Source organism: Canis aureus, chromosome 35 (assembly GCF_053574225.1).
Source record: "Canis aureus isolate CA01 chromosome 35, VMU_Caureus_v.1.0, whole genome shotgun sequence".
Classification (NCBI taxonomy): Eukaryota; Metazoa; Chordata; class Mammalia; order Carnivora; family Canidae; genus Canis; species Canis aureus.
The window spans coordinates 17,588,754-17,603,981 of NC_135645.1; the positions used below are offsets into that span (position 1 = coordinate 17,588,754).

At 41.9% G+C, this 15,228-nt stretch overlaps 1 protein-coding gene across 1 annotated transcript in view; it reads left to right on the forward strand.

The window, feature by feature from the left end:
* Positions 1-172: 172 nt before the first annotated feature.
* MYH15 (myosin heavy chain 15) overlaps positions 173-15,228 on the forward strand; it is a 149,456-nt gene continuing 134,400 nt past the window's right edge. The window contains exons 1-6 of the mRNA XM_077884155.1: positions 173-432; positions 4,790-4,896; positions 10,020-10,163; positions 11,607-11,763; positions 12,405-12,432; positions 13,720-13,813. Coding sequence (XP_077740281.1) covers positions 345-432; positions 4,790-4,896; positions 10,020-10,163; positions 11,607-11,763; positions 12,405-12,432; positions 13,720-13,813 — 618 coding nt within the window. The 5' untranslated portion in view covers positions 173-344. The remainder of the gene's footprint in view (positions 433-4,789; positions 4,897-10,019; positions 10,164-11,606; positions 11,764-12,404; positions 12,433-13,719; positions 13,814-15,228) is intronic.

The following is a 15,228-nucleotide window of genomic DNA, read 5'->3' on the forward strand; positions in this document are numbered from 1 at the left end:
TTCATGTTTTATTCTGATTTTAAATAAAATTATTATTACACTATTTTTGTGGGCCCCTGAAAGCATCATGGATGCTGGTGGCTTCTGCGCCTAGTGGATTGGTTGGCCCTGATACAGTAAGATGTTCTTGAGTCCGACTTTGTCATACACATGAGACAGGCGGAGAGAGAGGAGGGGAGGGGTAGTTAAAAAGATTTAACCCTTATTGGCCCATCTTTAGGGAATCTTGGATTAGTGTGTGAGGCCACATTGCCACCGGTTCCTTCCTACACCTGTCTTTACAGAGTGAACCCTTGCTGCTCACTTTCAGGCTGATGCCTGTTTTGGTGGACCACTAAAGAAGGATGGATGTGTCAGAGCTTGGAGAGGCTGCGGCCTTCCTCAGAAGAAGCCAGGCCGAGCTGCTTCTGCTACAGGCTGTGGCCTTTGATGGTAAGACTTGTGGGGGTTGCTGGTTTCCATTTATTTTACAGCTTCTGGGTGGAAACTGGTTTATTTGATTGGTTGAGAAGAGCCGTCAATTCTGGAACCTAACCTGCTTGCTCGAGGTGCATTCGCCTCTATGAATGAGCATTAGACTGACAACTGAGGAGCTAAGTGGCCTACATGGCCTGGGTAGAGATGAGTCTGCAAGGAAGAGGAGGACGGCTGGGAGGCAGACCCAACCCAAGCCATGCTTACTTGTTCTCTCTTGGAGGAAGCACTGTGATAGCACAGACTCCATCCCCACCCCACCCCCAGGAGTGGGCCCAGATAAAGCCTTTCTTAGAAACCACTTACTGTGGGTGAACATTGTAGCATGGACCGGGGCCCGGAGCTTGGACTGTAGGTGGTGTTGGTACACTCTAAGCAAGAAGAAAGGAAAAACCTTGGAGGAAGGCAGGAGAAAGAGGAGTCGTCCCTGGCCCTCTTCAGACTTTTCTAATGTTGGAACTTTGCCCTCTGGCTGTCTTCCAGGTCAGCAGGGTCACTTAGCCAACACTCAACGAAAGATAATTAGGAGACTTGCTCACCCTGATGTCTAGTCTCGTGGCAAGGACAAAGGTTAATGAGGATTTACCCTCCAGATGAAGGCTGGGTTCTACATTAAAATCTCTAAATAAATGCTACATTTCCTGCTCCTTCTCTGTGTGGCTGGGCTGCGTGGGCATCCGAATTTCAGCTAGTTGGAGATTTAAAGTCAGATTCACAGTGTGATCTAGCATTAAGCCACCTACCTATCTTAATTCCAAAATGATTCAACAATGCAACGTAAGGGCTGACTGTTGTTCTAGTAAGTACTCAGAATTAGTCAACATTAGACTTTAATATGACCGATTATAATTCAAGCCGGGTATGTAGGGCATTCTATTTCCATCAGAGTCCAGTCCTGGATCAGTTCCCAGTTTCCAGTCATTGGATTTCATTACGATGATTGGATTTTAGAGTAGCTAATTATAATCCATCAAATCAAATACAATAACAGAACTATCCCTGAGGTCAGATCTGGGCATGCAAAAGCTTATCACAGGTAGTCAGATAATGAAGGACAAGATCATAGTGGTGCCAGCGAGAAAATAAAAATTAGGCCAAAGCATTAGAGATAATTGGATGATGCATTTAGTAGAATCAGCACTGTAAATAATTACTTCAAATATAGCAATAATTTTTAATTAATTTTTTTTGGCCAAATGGTTTTCCCCATAGAAACGCAGTGGCAGCAAAAACAGAAAGACTAAGGAAGATTCTCATTCCCCTGGGCTAGCAGACAATGGAGCCTGCTTTTTTGAACTCAGGCCAAATGGAAGCAGTGTGATTAGACTATTTGGCAGGTAATCTTGGGTTCGAATTCCCTGGCACCCATCCTCTCCAGCGGTGTAATCAGAGCAAATCACTGCACTTTACTGAGCTGTGGTTTCCTCATCTGTCAAGCAGGATGATGACACTTGCTCTGCCTGCCTTCCTCAGTGGAGGCCCTACTGCAACAATTAGTGTGAAAAATAAACACCAAACATTATTATGTGGCCTGGGAAGGAAAACTAGGATGGCTGGGTGTCAGGGAGAAAGTGCTTTAAGAGATAAACACAAAGCACCCCTCCAAAGTTAAATGTAAGTGATTTTAATGTTAGAGCACCTAAACACTCTATTTCAAATAACTACCAAGCTGAATACAGTATTTCTCCAATCTTGAGCAACAGTATAGAAAAAAGACTGGAAGGAAATGCTTCAGACAGTGGCTATCTCTGTGTTGTTACATTATGGGTAACTTTTTTTAGTTTTATTTATTTTTTTTATAATCTCTACACCCCATGTGGAACTCGAACACAACCCTGAGATCAAGAGTCACACGCTCTTCTGACTGGGCCAGCCAAGTGCACCATGGGTGATTTGTTTTTTCAATTTTCTTTATACATTTCTCTACGTTTTCATTTTTTCTCCAATACACACATGTTGCCTTTTTTGGTTGTTATTTTTGCCTTTATATTAGAAAGGGTATCTAGTCATCTAAAGATATGAAATCATGTAGGCAAACCTTGTGAGGATACAGGTGGGAAAACCAAGGCCCAAAGAGATGAATCCCTTCCTTCACACCTTGTCACTAGCAGAGCCAGGACTAAAGTCCAGGTAGCCTAACTCAAAGCCATTACTGTTTACATTTCCACTTCTGCAATTATTCATGAGTGCAAAACACTTAAAAATTTAAAAAATGAGTTCCTTTCCTTTGTCTTCAAAAACATTCCTGTTAGGAACTGGGGTCTCAGATAGGTAAGGGTTTCCAAAAATTCTCTCCTACCATTTCCAGGCAAGTTAAAGGACAAAGGATGGGGCTAATCATGAGGTGGGGGATGGACCTAATCCTTGAGAGAAAAATGGGAGGGAAAAAAACTAAGCATGTAAAATGGAAGAAATGTGCTGTAATGGAAGAGCTCTGATTTAGGAGATGGGTGATCTAATTTCTAGAGTCATTATTCTAATGACTGCCACTAATTAGCTATGTGACTACAGACAACTCTCTTAATCTCTTTCCTCAGGTTTTTTTTTCTAAAAAAAAAAAAAAAAAAGGAAATCTGTGCCAGCTGATATCCATGTTTCTTTCGAGTGATAACATTTGGTTTAAAATACAGTGCATTTATTTACCTTAAACACACAAAATGTATGCAAAGAGGTGCTTTTCAAAAACAAGCCTCTTTTCATAGACATAACACAAAGCAAAATCCGTTTTTGTAAAAAGAGACCAAAATGATAAATATAGCGCAAAACCAGTATTTAAAATGCAAACGACAAGTAGGAGCAAATGCAAAATCAGTTTGACAGGAATACAAAAATCTTCCCAGGCAGTTTTAGTGGCAAATTGGTTTAGGGGACAAGGAAGGGAGCACAGCGAAGACAGGGGCAGCAAGAAAGTAGTGTGCAACAAAATCCCTTGCAGAGACAAGCATGGTGGAATGAAGGCGAATGTTGCCCAGCTTCCTACACACCGTCAGGTCCTATAGGTCACCTCTGGGGAGAGCGTCTGGTGAGGGCCTCCTGTCCAGCACCAATGAGGCCTCCTAACTTTTGTGTTGAGGGCGGTGGTGGTGATGGGGTTGGCATTGCCCACCCCTGCTATAGTTCCTATAGGTCACCTCTGGGGAGAGCGTCTGGTCAGGGCCTCCTGTCCAGCACCAATGAGGCCTCCTAACTTTTGTGTTGAGGGCGGTGGTGGTGATGGGGTTGGCATTGCCCACCCCTGCTATAGGTTCCGCTGCACTGGGTTCCTAGCCATTGGTTCAGACTTTCCCTCTTCCAGACAAGTGCTCTGCTCTTCCCTCCCCCTTACCTACTCGATGAGCTGAGACCTGAAACTTCCATGAGCTTCTGTTAAGACTCACTTTCCCTTAAAAGTAGGTGCTTTTGGTTTTTTGTTTTGTTTATAAATAGGGAGAGAGGGGGCAGGGAAGGGGCAGAGGGGGAGAAAGAATCTTGAGCAGGCTCCACGCTCAGTGGGAGTCCCAACAGGGGGCTCAATCTCAGGACCCTGAGATCATGACCTGAGCAGAAATCAAGTGCCTGATGCTTAACCAGCTGAGCCACCCCGGTGCTCCTGAAAGTAGATGTCTTAGTCATATTCCCTGGCATCTGTCTCAGGTGGGAGAGAAGCCCAGAAGCAGCCAAGCGAGCCTGTCTCAGGTGTTATAAGGGTGTTTCATTTCCCCCAAAGCTTCTCATTTTGTGATCACGTTGTGATCAGATGCTTTGCTTAGGGGTGGGGTGTGGAAGTGAGGGGGCAGAGAACAGAAATGTTATATGGGGGAAATAATGTGAAGCAGTTATGCTGTCTGGCAAAAATAGCCCATATCCCCTCTCCTCCAATTCTGACCACGTAATTCTCTCAGCAGGCTTGAAACACAGGCATGACCACTCACCTAATTTTCACTCAGATATAACCAGACCTTTCTGAGTGAAGTATTCTGGAAGGGAGCAGGGGAGGGGGAGGCACTAGGATGAACACCCAGGACCTGGGACGGAGTGAGAGCTAAGAGTTGGGGTCCGGAAGAGTGGCTTGTAGGGTGTTGCCCTGTAACTTCCTTGCACAATGGTCTGTGATGGTCCTCGTCTGGCTTGCTCAAGTGTTTCTCCTTCCTGCAGAGTCAGTGTGTCATCTTTGGGATGAGCTTTCACGATTTTATCTAACCTTGCAATTTCCTATATTGGTGACTCCAAGTCACCAGGCCGAATTAGCAGAAAGGAGATCACATCTTTCAGTACAGGAGTGTCCAGCATCTATTTTGTACAAATCCGATGGTTATAATCTTTTTTGGCTCCGTAGGGGAGAAGAAATGCTGGATTCCTGATGGCAGAAATGCCTACGTGGAGGCCGAGGTTAAAGGGAGAAGAAATGATGGCAAAGTAATTGTTGAGACAGCAGACGGAAAGGTAAAGGAATCTTTATTTTCTCTCTGGAATAACTGTGTTCTTTACTTAAATAATTAAATATCCCTTCTCTCTGATAAAAGCCTGGGTAGGAGATGCCACTGATAGATATGCTTTTGGAAAATTCATGCATCTTTGAGAAGCTCCTCCATTTCCTATCAAAGATTAAATGACCCTGGGTAAATCAGAGTAAAACAGTTGCCAGTGGTAAAGATCATTGACTCTAGAACTCAATTTTCTCTTCTTTCACCAACATTTCAAGTTTTATTGTTTTTTAAAGGTGCCCCTTGCAGTGAATAGTGACCTAAAGAACTCTGAAGCAAGTTGTGTTTGGATTAAGAAAGAGGGGTAATTCGGGGCACCTCAATGGCTCAGTTGGTTAAGTATCCGACTCTTGATTTTGGCTCAGGTCATGATCTCAGGGTGGGGGATCAAAGCCCTGGGCTCTGTGCTCAGTGGGGAGTCTGCTTGAGAGTCTTTCTGGTCTCCTCCCCTCATGCCTCATGCTTGTTCATGCTCTCTCTTTCTAAAGTAAATAAATAAATCTTAAAAAAAAAAAAAAAAAAAAAGAGGGATAATTTGACTAAGAATAGCACAGTGCCAGAAAAGCCAAGAGATGGGGGATGGTCAGTAATGCCAAACCTTAGAGTAAGAGATTAGAGTCTTGGAGAGAGCCTCAGCGTTTCAGAATTAGGAGGTCACTTAAGACCTTTGAAAGAGGTTTAGGGCAGGTGTTGAGCATAAGCTAGAGTGTAAGGGGTCAGGGAGGGCATATGAAGGAGGGCTCTAGGGGCCTGCAGCCCCTTCCCCTGCCCCCTGGGTGTATAGGGCAGTAGGATAACCCTGAGCAGACGGTCCACCTCGGGACCCTCCCATGAATCACTGACCTCGGGTTGCCTGCCAGCCCCATGGTGGTGAGCTGGTCCCTATTTCTGCCCTGACTCAGATGAACAGTTCCTGGTAGATTTTCTAGACCATTCCATGCCCGGAGTCATGTCTCCAGTCTCCTGATTGTGCCTCAGCTCCACAACAAACATTACCAAGAAGGTTCCTCTTTTTCACATCCTTATCTTCGTATTTGGGCAATTTATCATCTAAAGCATTGCTGTTTGAGTTGTAAAGCTCTGGAGGCCACTTATAAATGACCATTTTAATATGCCTTTTGACAGTATCTGGACATAAAAAATCCCCAGTTAGATAGATTTTATTTAAGTAATGGAATTAAGAACTTGGGCCTTATCAGCAGGAACTTCCCTAGATAGACAAGAAAAAAAAAATCAGAATGTCCTAAATAAGGAAACATGGGCCCTGAAATGAGTCTTGGGACAATCTCTTATTAAAAGAGAGAAAACAGATATGAATGTCTTTTTCCCATCATTGTTTATGCCAATATTTATTTACCTCTTTTTTTTTAAGATTTTATTTATTCATTCATGAGAGAGACACAGAGAGAGGCAGAGACCTAGGCAGAGGGAGAAGCAGGATCCTCACGGGGACCCTGATATGGGACTTGATCCCAGGACTCCGGGATCCCGACCTGAGCCAAAGGCAGATGCTCAACCACTGAGCCACCCAGGTGTCCCATGCCAACTTTTAAAAACAACTTTATTGAGCTATAATTTACATACCATAGAGTTCACCTCTTTAAAGTGTGCAATTTAATAGTTTTGGTGGTGGTTAAATGTGTTTGGTCAGATGGTAGCCCTTAACTGTGGGGGGATGATTGGGTGGAAGCAGGTGGTCTGGGCAGTGACAAGAATTTACCTGAAGCAGAACAAAGAGGAAGAAATTTAATGAATACACTGCTAGGGAGCAGTGGGCAGGACAGCAGAGGAGAGGCTGTCTGCAGAGGCAGGGGGTGGGGGCTGGTTTTAGAGGGAAGGTGAGGTATGGGGAATTATGGAATTCTCCCTATTTTGGTAACTGTGCCTGGTTGTAAGCAGCCCATGGGTCAGTTAGGGCGTATGGATATCTTGAGGTTGGGTCCCCCCAGGGGCCAGTCTGTATCCAACCAGGTGGTCGCTGTGGGCCCTTTCTACAGTCCATCACTCAAAACCTTTTTACCTAAAAATGGCCTTTACAGTTTTTAGTATATTAAAAGAATTATGCAACTATCACTGTAATCTAATTTTTAGGATATTTTCATTATCCCCAAAAGAAATCTTGTACCCATTAGCAATCATTCCCCTCTCTCCCCACTTTTTTTTTTTTTTTTTTTTGGTGGGCAGCAAAGTTTATTGAGCAATAGTACAAAGCTCCTAGAGAGGGAGGGGACCCCAGATGGGTTGCCCTCCCTTTATCCCCTCTGATCTATGTTATTCCTCAATAGAGAAATTTGTCTCTTCTGGCATTTTGGATAAATGGGATCATACAGCACATGATCTTTTGTGTCTGGCTTCTTTCACTTAGTATAGTGTTTGGGGTTCACGTCGTAGCATGTATCAGTACTTTATTCCTTTGTATAGCTGAATAATATTCCATAGTATGGATGCACCACATTTGTTCATTCTTTCTCCAGTTGATAGACATTTGGTTTGTTTAAATGTTTTGGCTATTGGGAATAATGCTCCCATGAACGTGAGCATGTAAGTTTTTGTGTGGACGTATTAACTTCTCTTGGGTATATACCTAGTAGAATTCCTGGGTCATATGGTAACTTCTATGTCTAGCATTTTGAAGAACTGCCAAAATGTCTTCCAAAATGGCTGCATCATTTTCTATTCCTGCCAGTAGTTTGTAAGGGTTATAATTTCTCTATATCCTCACCAACGCATATTATTACCTTTTAGATTATAGTCAATCTAGTGGGTGTGAAGTGGTATTTTAATGGGATTTTTATTTGTATTTTCCTAATGACTAATGATATTGAGCATCTTAATATCATCTTGGCATTGATATTGAGCATCTTGTGTAACTTTGGAGAAATGTCTAATCAAACCCTTAGCCCATTTTTTTAATTGGCTTATTGCTTTTTTTGTTGTTGTATTATAAAAGTTCTTTATATGTTCTGGATATAAGTTTCTTATCAGATCTATGATTTGCAAAGATTTTTTTCCCCAGTGTTGTCTTTTCACTATTTTTTTTTTTTTTTGAAGATTTTATTTAAGAGAGAGCATGTAAGAGAGTAGGCCAGGGAGCGTGAGTTGCGGGGAGGAGTAGAGGGAGAGTAGCAGACTCCCCAGGTGACCAGGAAGCCTGATACAGGGCTCCATCCCAGGACCCTGAGATCATGACTTGAACTGAAGGCAGATGCTTAACTGACTGAGCCACCTACATCCCCATCTTTTCATTTTCTTAGTGGGATCCAACCCTATTTTATCGGTCCTCCAAATGAGAGACTTTATTGTCTGAGTACATGTTCCAAAACTGTCTTTTCAACAGTACTTAAGGTGATTTATAAATATTATGGCTATAATTATTATCAAAAGAAATCGCAAGAAGAAGAGCATGAAAGCAGTTAAGTTAATAATGTAGAAAGAAGAGTCTAAAGGATTTTGCTTTGTCCTATTTATCTTTCCACTACATAATGACAGTCCCATTCCTTTAGCCCCACTCTGTGTCTCCCTAGCTCCAGGCTTCCTCCTCCTGGTGTTAGAAGTAGCTACACTTTCAATCACCGTAGGAACAGTCTTTGTAACATTAACAGAGACAGGGAACCAGTAGGTGTAGAGTAATACTTATGGAAGATAGTAGGCAATGAAAGAAGATAGAAAAACAGAATCAGAGCTAAAGGGAGATATTTAAAGACGTAAGACACCTGATTAAGTTCTACAGAAAAGGAGTCCTTGACATATGGAAATTAAAGAGATTCGAAAGAAAAGTGATTACTGTTGGAGCAATGTCAAAGCAGATTATGGTTAGGAATTTGATGAAGAATCTGGAGAATGTAAGGGCACCTGGATGGCTCAGTTGTTTGTGTCTAACTTTTGATTTTGGCTCAGGTCATGATCTCAATCTTGTGAGATTGAGCTCTGCCATGGACTCAGTGCTGGGTGTGGACCTGCTTAGGATTCTCCCTCTCCCCCTATCCTCACTCCTTTTCCCCCCACCACTCAAAAAAAAAAAAAAAAAAAAAAAGAATATGGAGAGTGTGAGAGGTTTGAAAGAGGAATCCATCACCAACTGGGATTAAATGGACCCATCGATTGATGCTAATGTTTATTAAACGAGGAAAAGAGCTATAGGAAATGGTGTTAGGAAACTTTGAGAGCAACTCTGAACAACTATTGGGTAGCAACGCATCCATAGTAATCAAGATATCAATATTTATTGAGTACCCACCACGAGTGTCACATTGTAATAGATGCTTTAGTAACTATAAAAACACCATCAGAACTCCTTCAGGTGTTTATTTATTTATTTATTTATTTTTTTTAAATTTTTATTTATTTATGATAGTCACAGAGAGAGAGAGAGAGAGAGAGAGAGAGAGGCAGAGACACAGGCAGAGGGAGAAGCAGGCTCCATGCACCGGGAGCCTGACGTGGGACTCGATCCCGGGTGTCCAGGATCGCGCCCTGGGCCAAAGGCAGGCGCCAAACCGCTGCACCACCCAGGGATCCCCCTTCAGGTGTTTATAATCTAGGTGAGAGATAGTCTAACATTTTAAATTATTGAATCATGTGCAAAAGATTGTGCCAAGATAATATAGGTTGTTTATATGGTAAAATATTTTTTTTTTTTTAAATGAGCTAAGGGAGTGGGGCAAGGATTGAGGGAGAAGATAGGTCTTGAAGAAAGTCTGGAAGGATTCATCTGCCTCCTTGATCTTTCACTCCCAATTCCTTCCTCTAAACCTGCTAAGCATCAAGAGACATGCCAAACCACAGGCAATATGATGTGTGTGCTCTCAGAGGCAGCCAGAGTCAGTGAGGGGACACAGGACTAGAGCTCCGCGAGATAGAATATTTTCATTCAACAAAAACTTTTTAAAACTAAATCTTCAGACAAGGTGCAATCTTGGGTAGGAGAAACACCCGTCTTTTATTAGGATTGGTTAAACTTCTGGACCCATCCCTCAGGAGTTATCTTTTTTTCTAGAATTTTTGAAGATTCTTTCCAATCTATGGTAAAATGAAGAAACATAAAATAGGGAAATACATATTAGATTTTTCTCCTCTCTGCAGAGTCTGAGTGTCAAGGAGGTTGAAGTCCAGCAGATGAATCCCCCAAAGTGTGAAATGATTGAAGATCTAGCAATGCTGACTCATCTCAATGAAGCGTCGGTCCTGCATACCCTGAAGAGGCGCTATGACCACTGGATGATCTATGTGTGTATATATGCTTTACTGCTGAAATATCCTGTTGGCACTCATATTGGCAATTTCTTAACCCTCTCTTGGATAATAGGTTACTTTGAACTTAAGCAGACTTCCATGGGGATAATCCTTGAATGGCCACTGGAAAGGGACCTTCCCCTAGCATTTCCCCAGTCTTATTTTGTCAACATTCATATCCCTTTCCCTAGATTCTCGAACTAAAGGTATGAAGCTTGGAGCCTGATAGATCAGTGTCCAGATGCTAGTCTTATCATTCACTTGTTGTTAAGTTTCTTAACTACTTGAAGTCCCCTTATCCGTAAAGTGGAATAAGAATGCTTGGTTCTCCAAGATAGCTTGGAGGATTAAATCAGAGAATGTAAAGCACATAGTGCAGTACCTGTCACCCTGTTTGTGCTCAGTAGAAGGAATGACTTTTTTCATCACCATTACATTGGTGATGGTTACTTAGATTCTTTGATTTACTCAGAGCCTATTCAACAGCAGCAGCCCTGAGTAGATTGGACCAAAATGGTCGCACTTGGGTTCCATTTCCATAGAAGCCATGACATATAGCCAACTTGCTCCTTGGCCGTCTGTTATACGTGACTATATTAGTTTCCCTTGGATGCTGTAACAAAATTACCACAAACTGGTTGGCTTAACAACAGAGGTTTATTCTATCACAGTTCTAGAGGCCAGAAGTCCAAAATCAAATCAAATCAGCTGGGTCATAGTCCTTCTGGAGTCTTTAGGAGAGAATAATTTCTTAACCCTTCCAGCTTCTAGTGGCTTCTGGCATTCCTTGTGGCCCCACCACTCCAGGCTCTTGCCCCTGTCTTCACATCACTTTCTCTTCTGTGTGTTCATACCTTCTCCTCTCTGTGTGTCTCATAAAGACACCAGCCATTGGATGTAAGGCCCACCCACATAGCATCTTGAGATCCTTAACTTAATTATACCTACAAAGATCCTTTTTCCGAATAAGATTGTATTCACAGATTCCAGGGATTAGGACCAGAATGTGTCCTTTGGGGGGGCCATAATTCTGTTATTATAGTGACTGAGTGACCCAAATGAGCTCTTCTCTCATGCCTTACAAATCAGGTTCCTAATCTTGCTGAAACATAAGCCACCTTCTGGCCTCAAATGCCCGATGGCTGCTCAGCCTGTTGTTGGTGTTGTCTCTGTCTTCAAAGGGTGTATGTGTCAGACATGTTCATAGTTAGCGGGTCTCCCCGGGGAGAGGTAACCCCAGGCCCTGCTGCCACTCTAACCCGGTTCTGTCTCTTCCTGTTACAGTCTCTTCTCTGTAAGGATCCAAAAGCTCTCTCCTCTTTTTAGTTCCTTTATGAGTAAATATTTCAGCAAATGTTATCTGGCAGTGAGAGAGCTGACAAACCAGGAAGTATTGCTAACCTGCTTTCTGAAATCTCCTCTGATATTTTTCCTCAGACATATTCAGGTCTCTTCTGTGTGAGCATAAACCCTTACAAGTGGCTCCCAGTGTATCAGAAAGAAGTCGTGGCTGCCTACAAAGGGAAGAGGCGATCAGAAGCTCCCCCTCACATCTTCGCTGTTGCCGATAATGCCTTTCAGGATATGCTTCACAGTAAGTGGCTGCCCTACAAAATGAAAGGTAAAAATATCTGATCTACTTTTTCTCAGTGTCACTAAAGAGGCATGTAGGCATTGTGAGCGGAGCGTGTCCTTTACAGTTACCTAATCACTTGAAGCCTCCATTTCTTTTGGATAAAACCATGGGCAAAATAGAGCCTGCCTCCTAGGGTTCTGGAGATGATTAGCTCACATGTCAAATTAAGGGAGATAATGCATTGAAAGTGCTCGGCCCAGTGGCTGGCCCAGAGGAAGCCCCCTGTAGATGGCAGCTTTTATTACATAAAGCACCTGCTAGAGTTTCTGGCCTAAGAAGTTTCTCTGTAGCTATTGTAACACCATGCTTCTTAAAAGGCTTAAAATGGCAAAAATGTCAACCATTAGTCAGTTATCATTTATATTTGGAGCAAGAAAATAGGTCTGAGATTTGTATGTTCATATGACTGACATACATAGGGGCAAGGGAAAAATCTCTTTTACTCTGTACTACTCAAATGGTATTTTTTTCTCCAGCTGGGAGCAAATCCTTTTCCTTGTGTCTGACTTCAAAACGCAACCAAGGAAATTTTGAATAAGTTTGCCAAAACATAGAAGCTCTCGCAGAAGAATGTTCTGACATTTTCCTTTCTTTTGTAGATCAAGAGAATCAGTCTGTACTTTTGACGTAAGTGTTTGCCTTGCCTCTTCTTTTTGGCTAGCAGTGAGAGGTTCAATGGAAACAGACACCTACATTTTACTGGGAATAAAACAGAAATTCACTATCCTTGAATTGTTTGCTCTTTACATACAGAATACATTCTAGGCAAGAATAAGATACTCAGGAAATTGTCATAACACTCTAGTCCGTGACTACTCCAAATATGGTACTCGCTAGGCTGCCTCCACCATCTTAGTAGATCTTTTAGAACGCATAATGCACAAGCTGATCTTAGTCATCTTCCTGATGGAGAACAATTTGTCCAAATAGTCATTTTCAAAGGTCTGTGGACTAATTGGGCAGAGAGAAAAGTTCAATGAGTATGACCATGGAACAGGTAACCTGCTATTATCTGGGCAGCTAGATTGGGGCAGACTAAGGTACATTAAATAGGAAGTAAAAGATGATGCAACTTGGAGAAGAAAAGGAAGGAAAAGACTTCAGCGATACCATATTGGATGCTAATTTTGATGGGAAGAGCCCTGGTTGGCCTGGTGAAATGTCAGCATGGTGGCTGGGTGACTAAGATTCAAGAGACCGTGAAATGCTAAAGTTCTTGGTCTTCCTATATAATGGTGTTGTCACCCTAAAGCCAATGGGCTCTCCATTGGCTTTAGTCATCTCAAGAGTAACAGTCTCAGAATCTTAGAGCTAGAAGGGGAGTTTGAGTTTAGCCCTTTGCAGAGAAGATAAAATGTTTCCTGGAGTTTCATACAGATAAAGGCAGGCCTTGATCCTAGGATGCTTGTAATAAGACTAGCACCCTGTGTTCTTCCCACATCACAAAGTTAACTGGTTATCAAAGGTAAAAAAGGAACTCTAAAACCTAACTGCCTGGTGGAATGATTGGTAGGTCCTCTTCTCAGGGAAAGGGTTGGACCTAGACCTGTGCTAGCCTTAATATGTGAAAATCCCTCGAACAATTGGTAATGAGGAGACTTGTCTTTAATTAATAGAGGAGTTCTTCAGCTTCTTGTTAACAGGACCATGAAGAACAGGCTTCCGGTTTTTATAAAATCTTTAATCTTTCTGTACTCAGTTTTGATTTTTGTTCATGGTGTTTTTCCAGCCTGAGATAGTTCTTCCCCTTCTCCCAACCAATTAAATATCTACATCTCTTTAAGTTTCCTCTTAAGTTCCATTTTTCCATAAAACATTTCCTTTTTGTCTTAGTCTATATGGTTAAAATGATTTAACTCCCACTTCATTAATAATCTGAACCAGTTAACTGTATCACTGAATTTCTAATCACAGAGGAGAATCTGGTGCTGGAAAGACTGTGAACACCAAACATATTATCCAGTATTTTGCCACCATTGCAACCATGGGTGAATCTAGGGAAAAGCCGGTAAGTATTCATATATCTTGGCAAGAAAGGTGAGGGGGTCCTATCCACTAATCACGGAGGCTCTGCCTTGACCACTTTTGGGGAGAAAAGAGGAGACAAAAGCCATAAAACAATTAGAAAATTATAGAAAAGTTTTTCCCCCCATCTTTGCCTCTTGAGAGTACTATCAAGTGCTCAAACCAGTAACCCCAAAAGATGAAATGACATAATTTGTTTCGATTTGCTTTAAGGGCTATTTAGTCTGATCTTTGTTGATTAGACCCTCTGAGAATAACACTTAAGATTCAAACATCTTCCCGAAACACTAGAATCATCAATGCCTTGAATGGCTACCTTGGATATTTCTGAATCCCTTTAGCTACCATGAGATGTCAGACTCCCACAGAAATGCAAAAAAGTAGAAGTCTGCTTCCTTCATCACTAACTCCTGGGTCAAATTCCAAAAGCCTGATGGACCTACTCTCAACTTTAATCACATTCCAGGTTCTACTTACCTTCCCTCTCTATTTAATTACTTTTATCTTTGGTGATTTTTAATTTAGCTTACTTTGTTTAGCTCCATTAACTGGTTGATGGGTTTCGTAATAATTTGAGAGTAACTAGACCGTGAGAATTGGTATGCAAAATATAACTAGATAATGCTGAGTGGGACTCAGAATCAATGAGTTATTGAGCTGTTAGGGCCTCTCATCTTTCTATGTCTGGCATTGTTATTTTGCTTTTTCAATTCAATCCTGGATGCTTCCTGCTGTTTCTGCAAAGTAAGAAGTATATCAAAATAGCAAACTGGTCCAATTTTCAAAGCACAAAAAGTTTCTTTCCCAACTGCCACATTCCTGAATTTGATTGATTTCTTTAGGTATCATTGAACTCTATTATTCACTAGATGTTACTTCATTTTTGTGTGCATTTTGGTTGTTTGCGTAATTGTTTGGTCTAGCCATTGGCCTTATGATAGACAATACATAACAATACATAATACATATCACTTCTATGAAAATCCTTGCTCCTATAGTCCTTTTATTTCTTTAAAGGATAGTAGACCAATAATACTTAGAAGGGATATAGTATTTGTAAGTTTATAAACTTTTTTTTTTTTTTTGAGAGAGAGAGAGTGTGTGCACGAGTGTGTGTGTGGAGGTGGGTGGGTAGGGGGAGAGGGAGAGAGACCATTTTAAGCAGGCTCCACACCCTGCACGGAGCCAGAAGTGGGGCTTGATCTCATGATCTGGGCTGAAATAAAGAGTGGGATGCTTAATCAACTGAGCCACCCAGGCACCCCTAAGTTTATAAATTCTTGAATATTATATACCATGTAATTCCTCCCATAAAATGGATCTTTGATGCTGAGTGGAAAACAACATAGCCATGTTGCAATCAGGATGCTGAGTGCTCATTCAGACTCACTCTGTGGA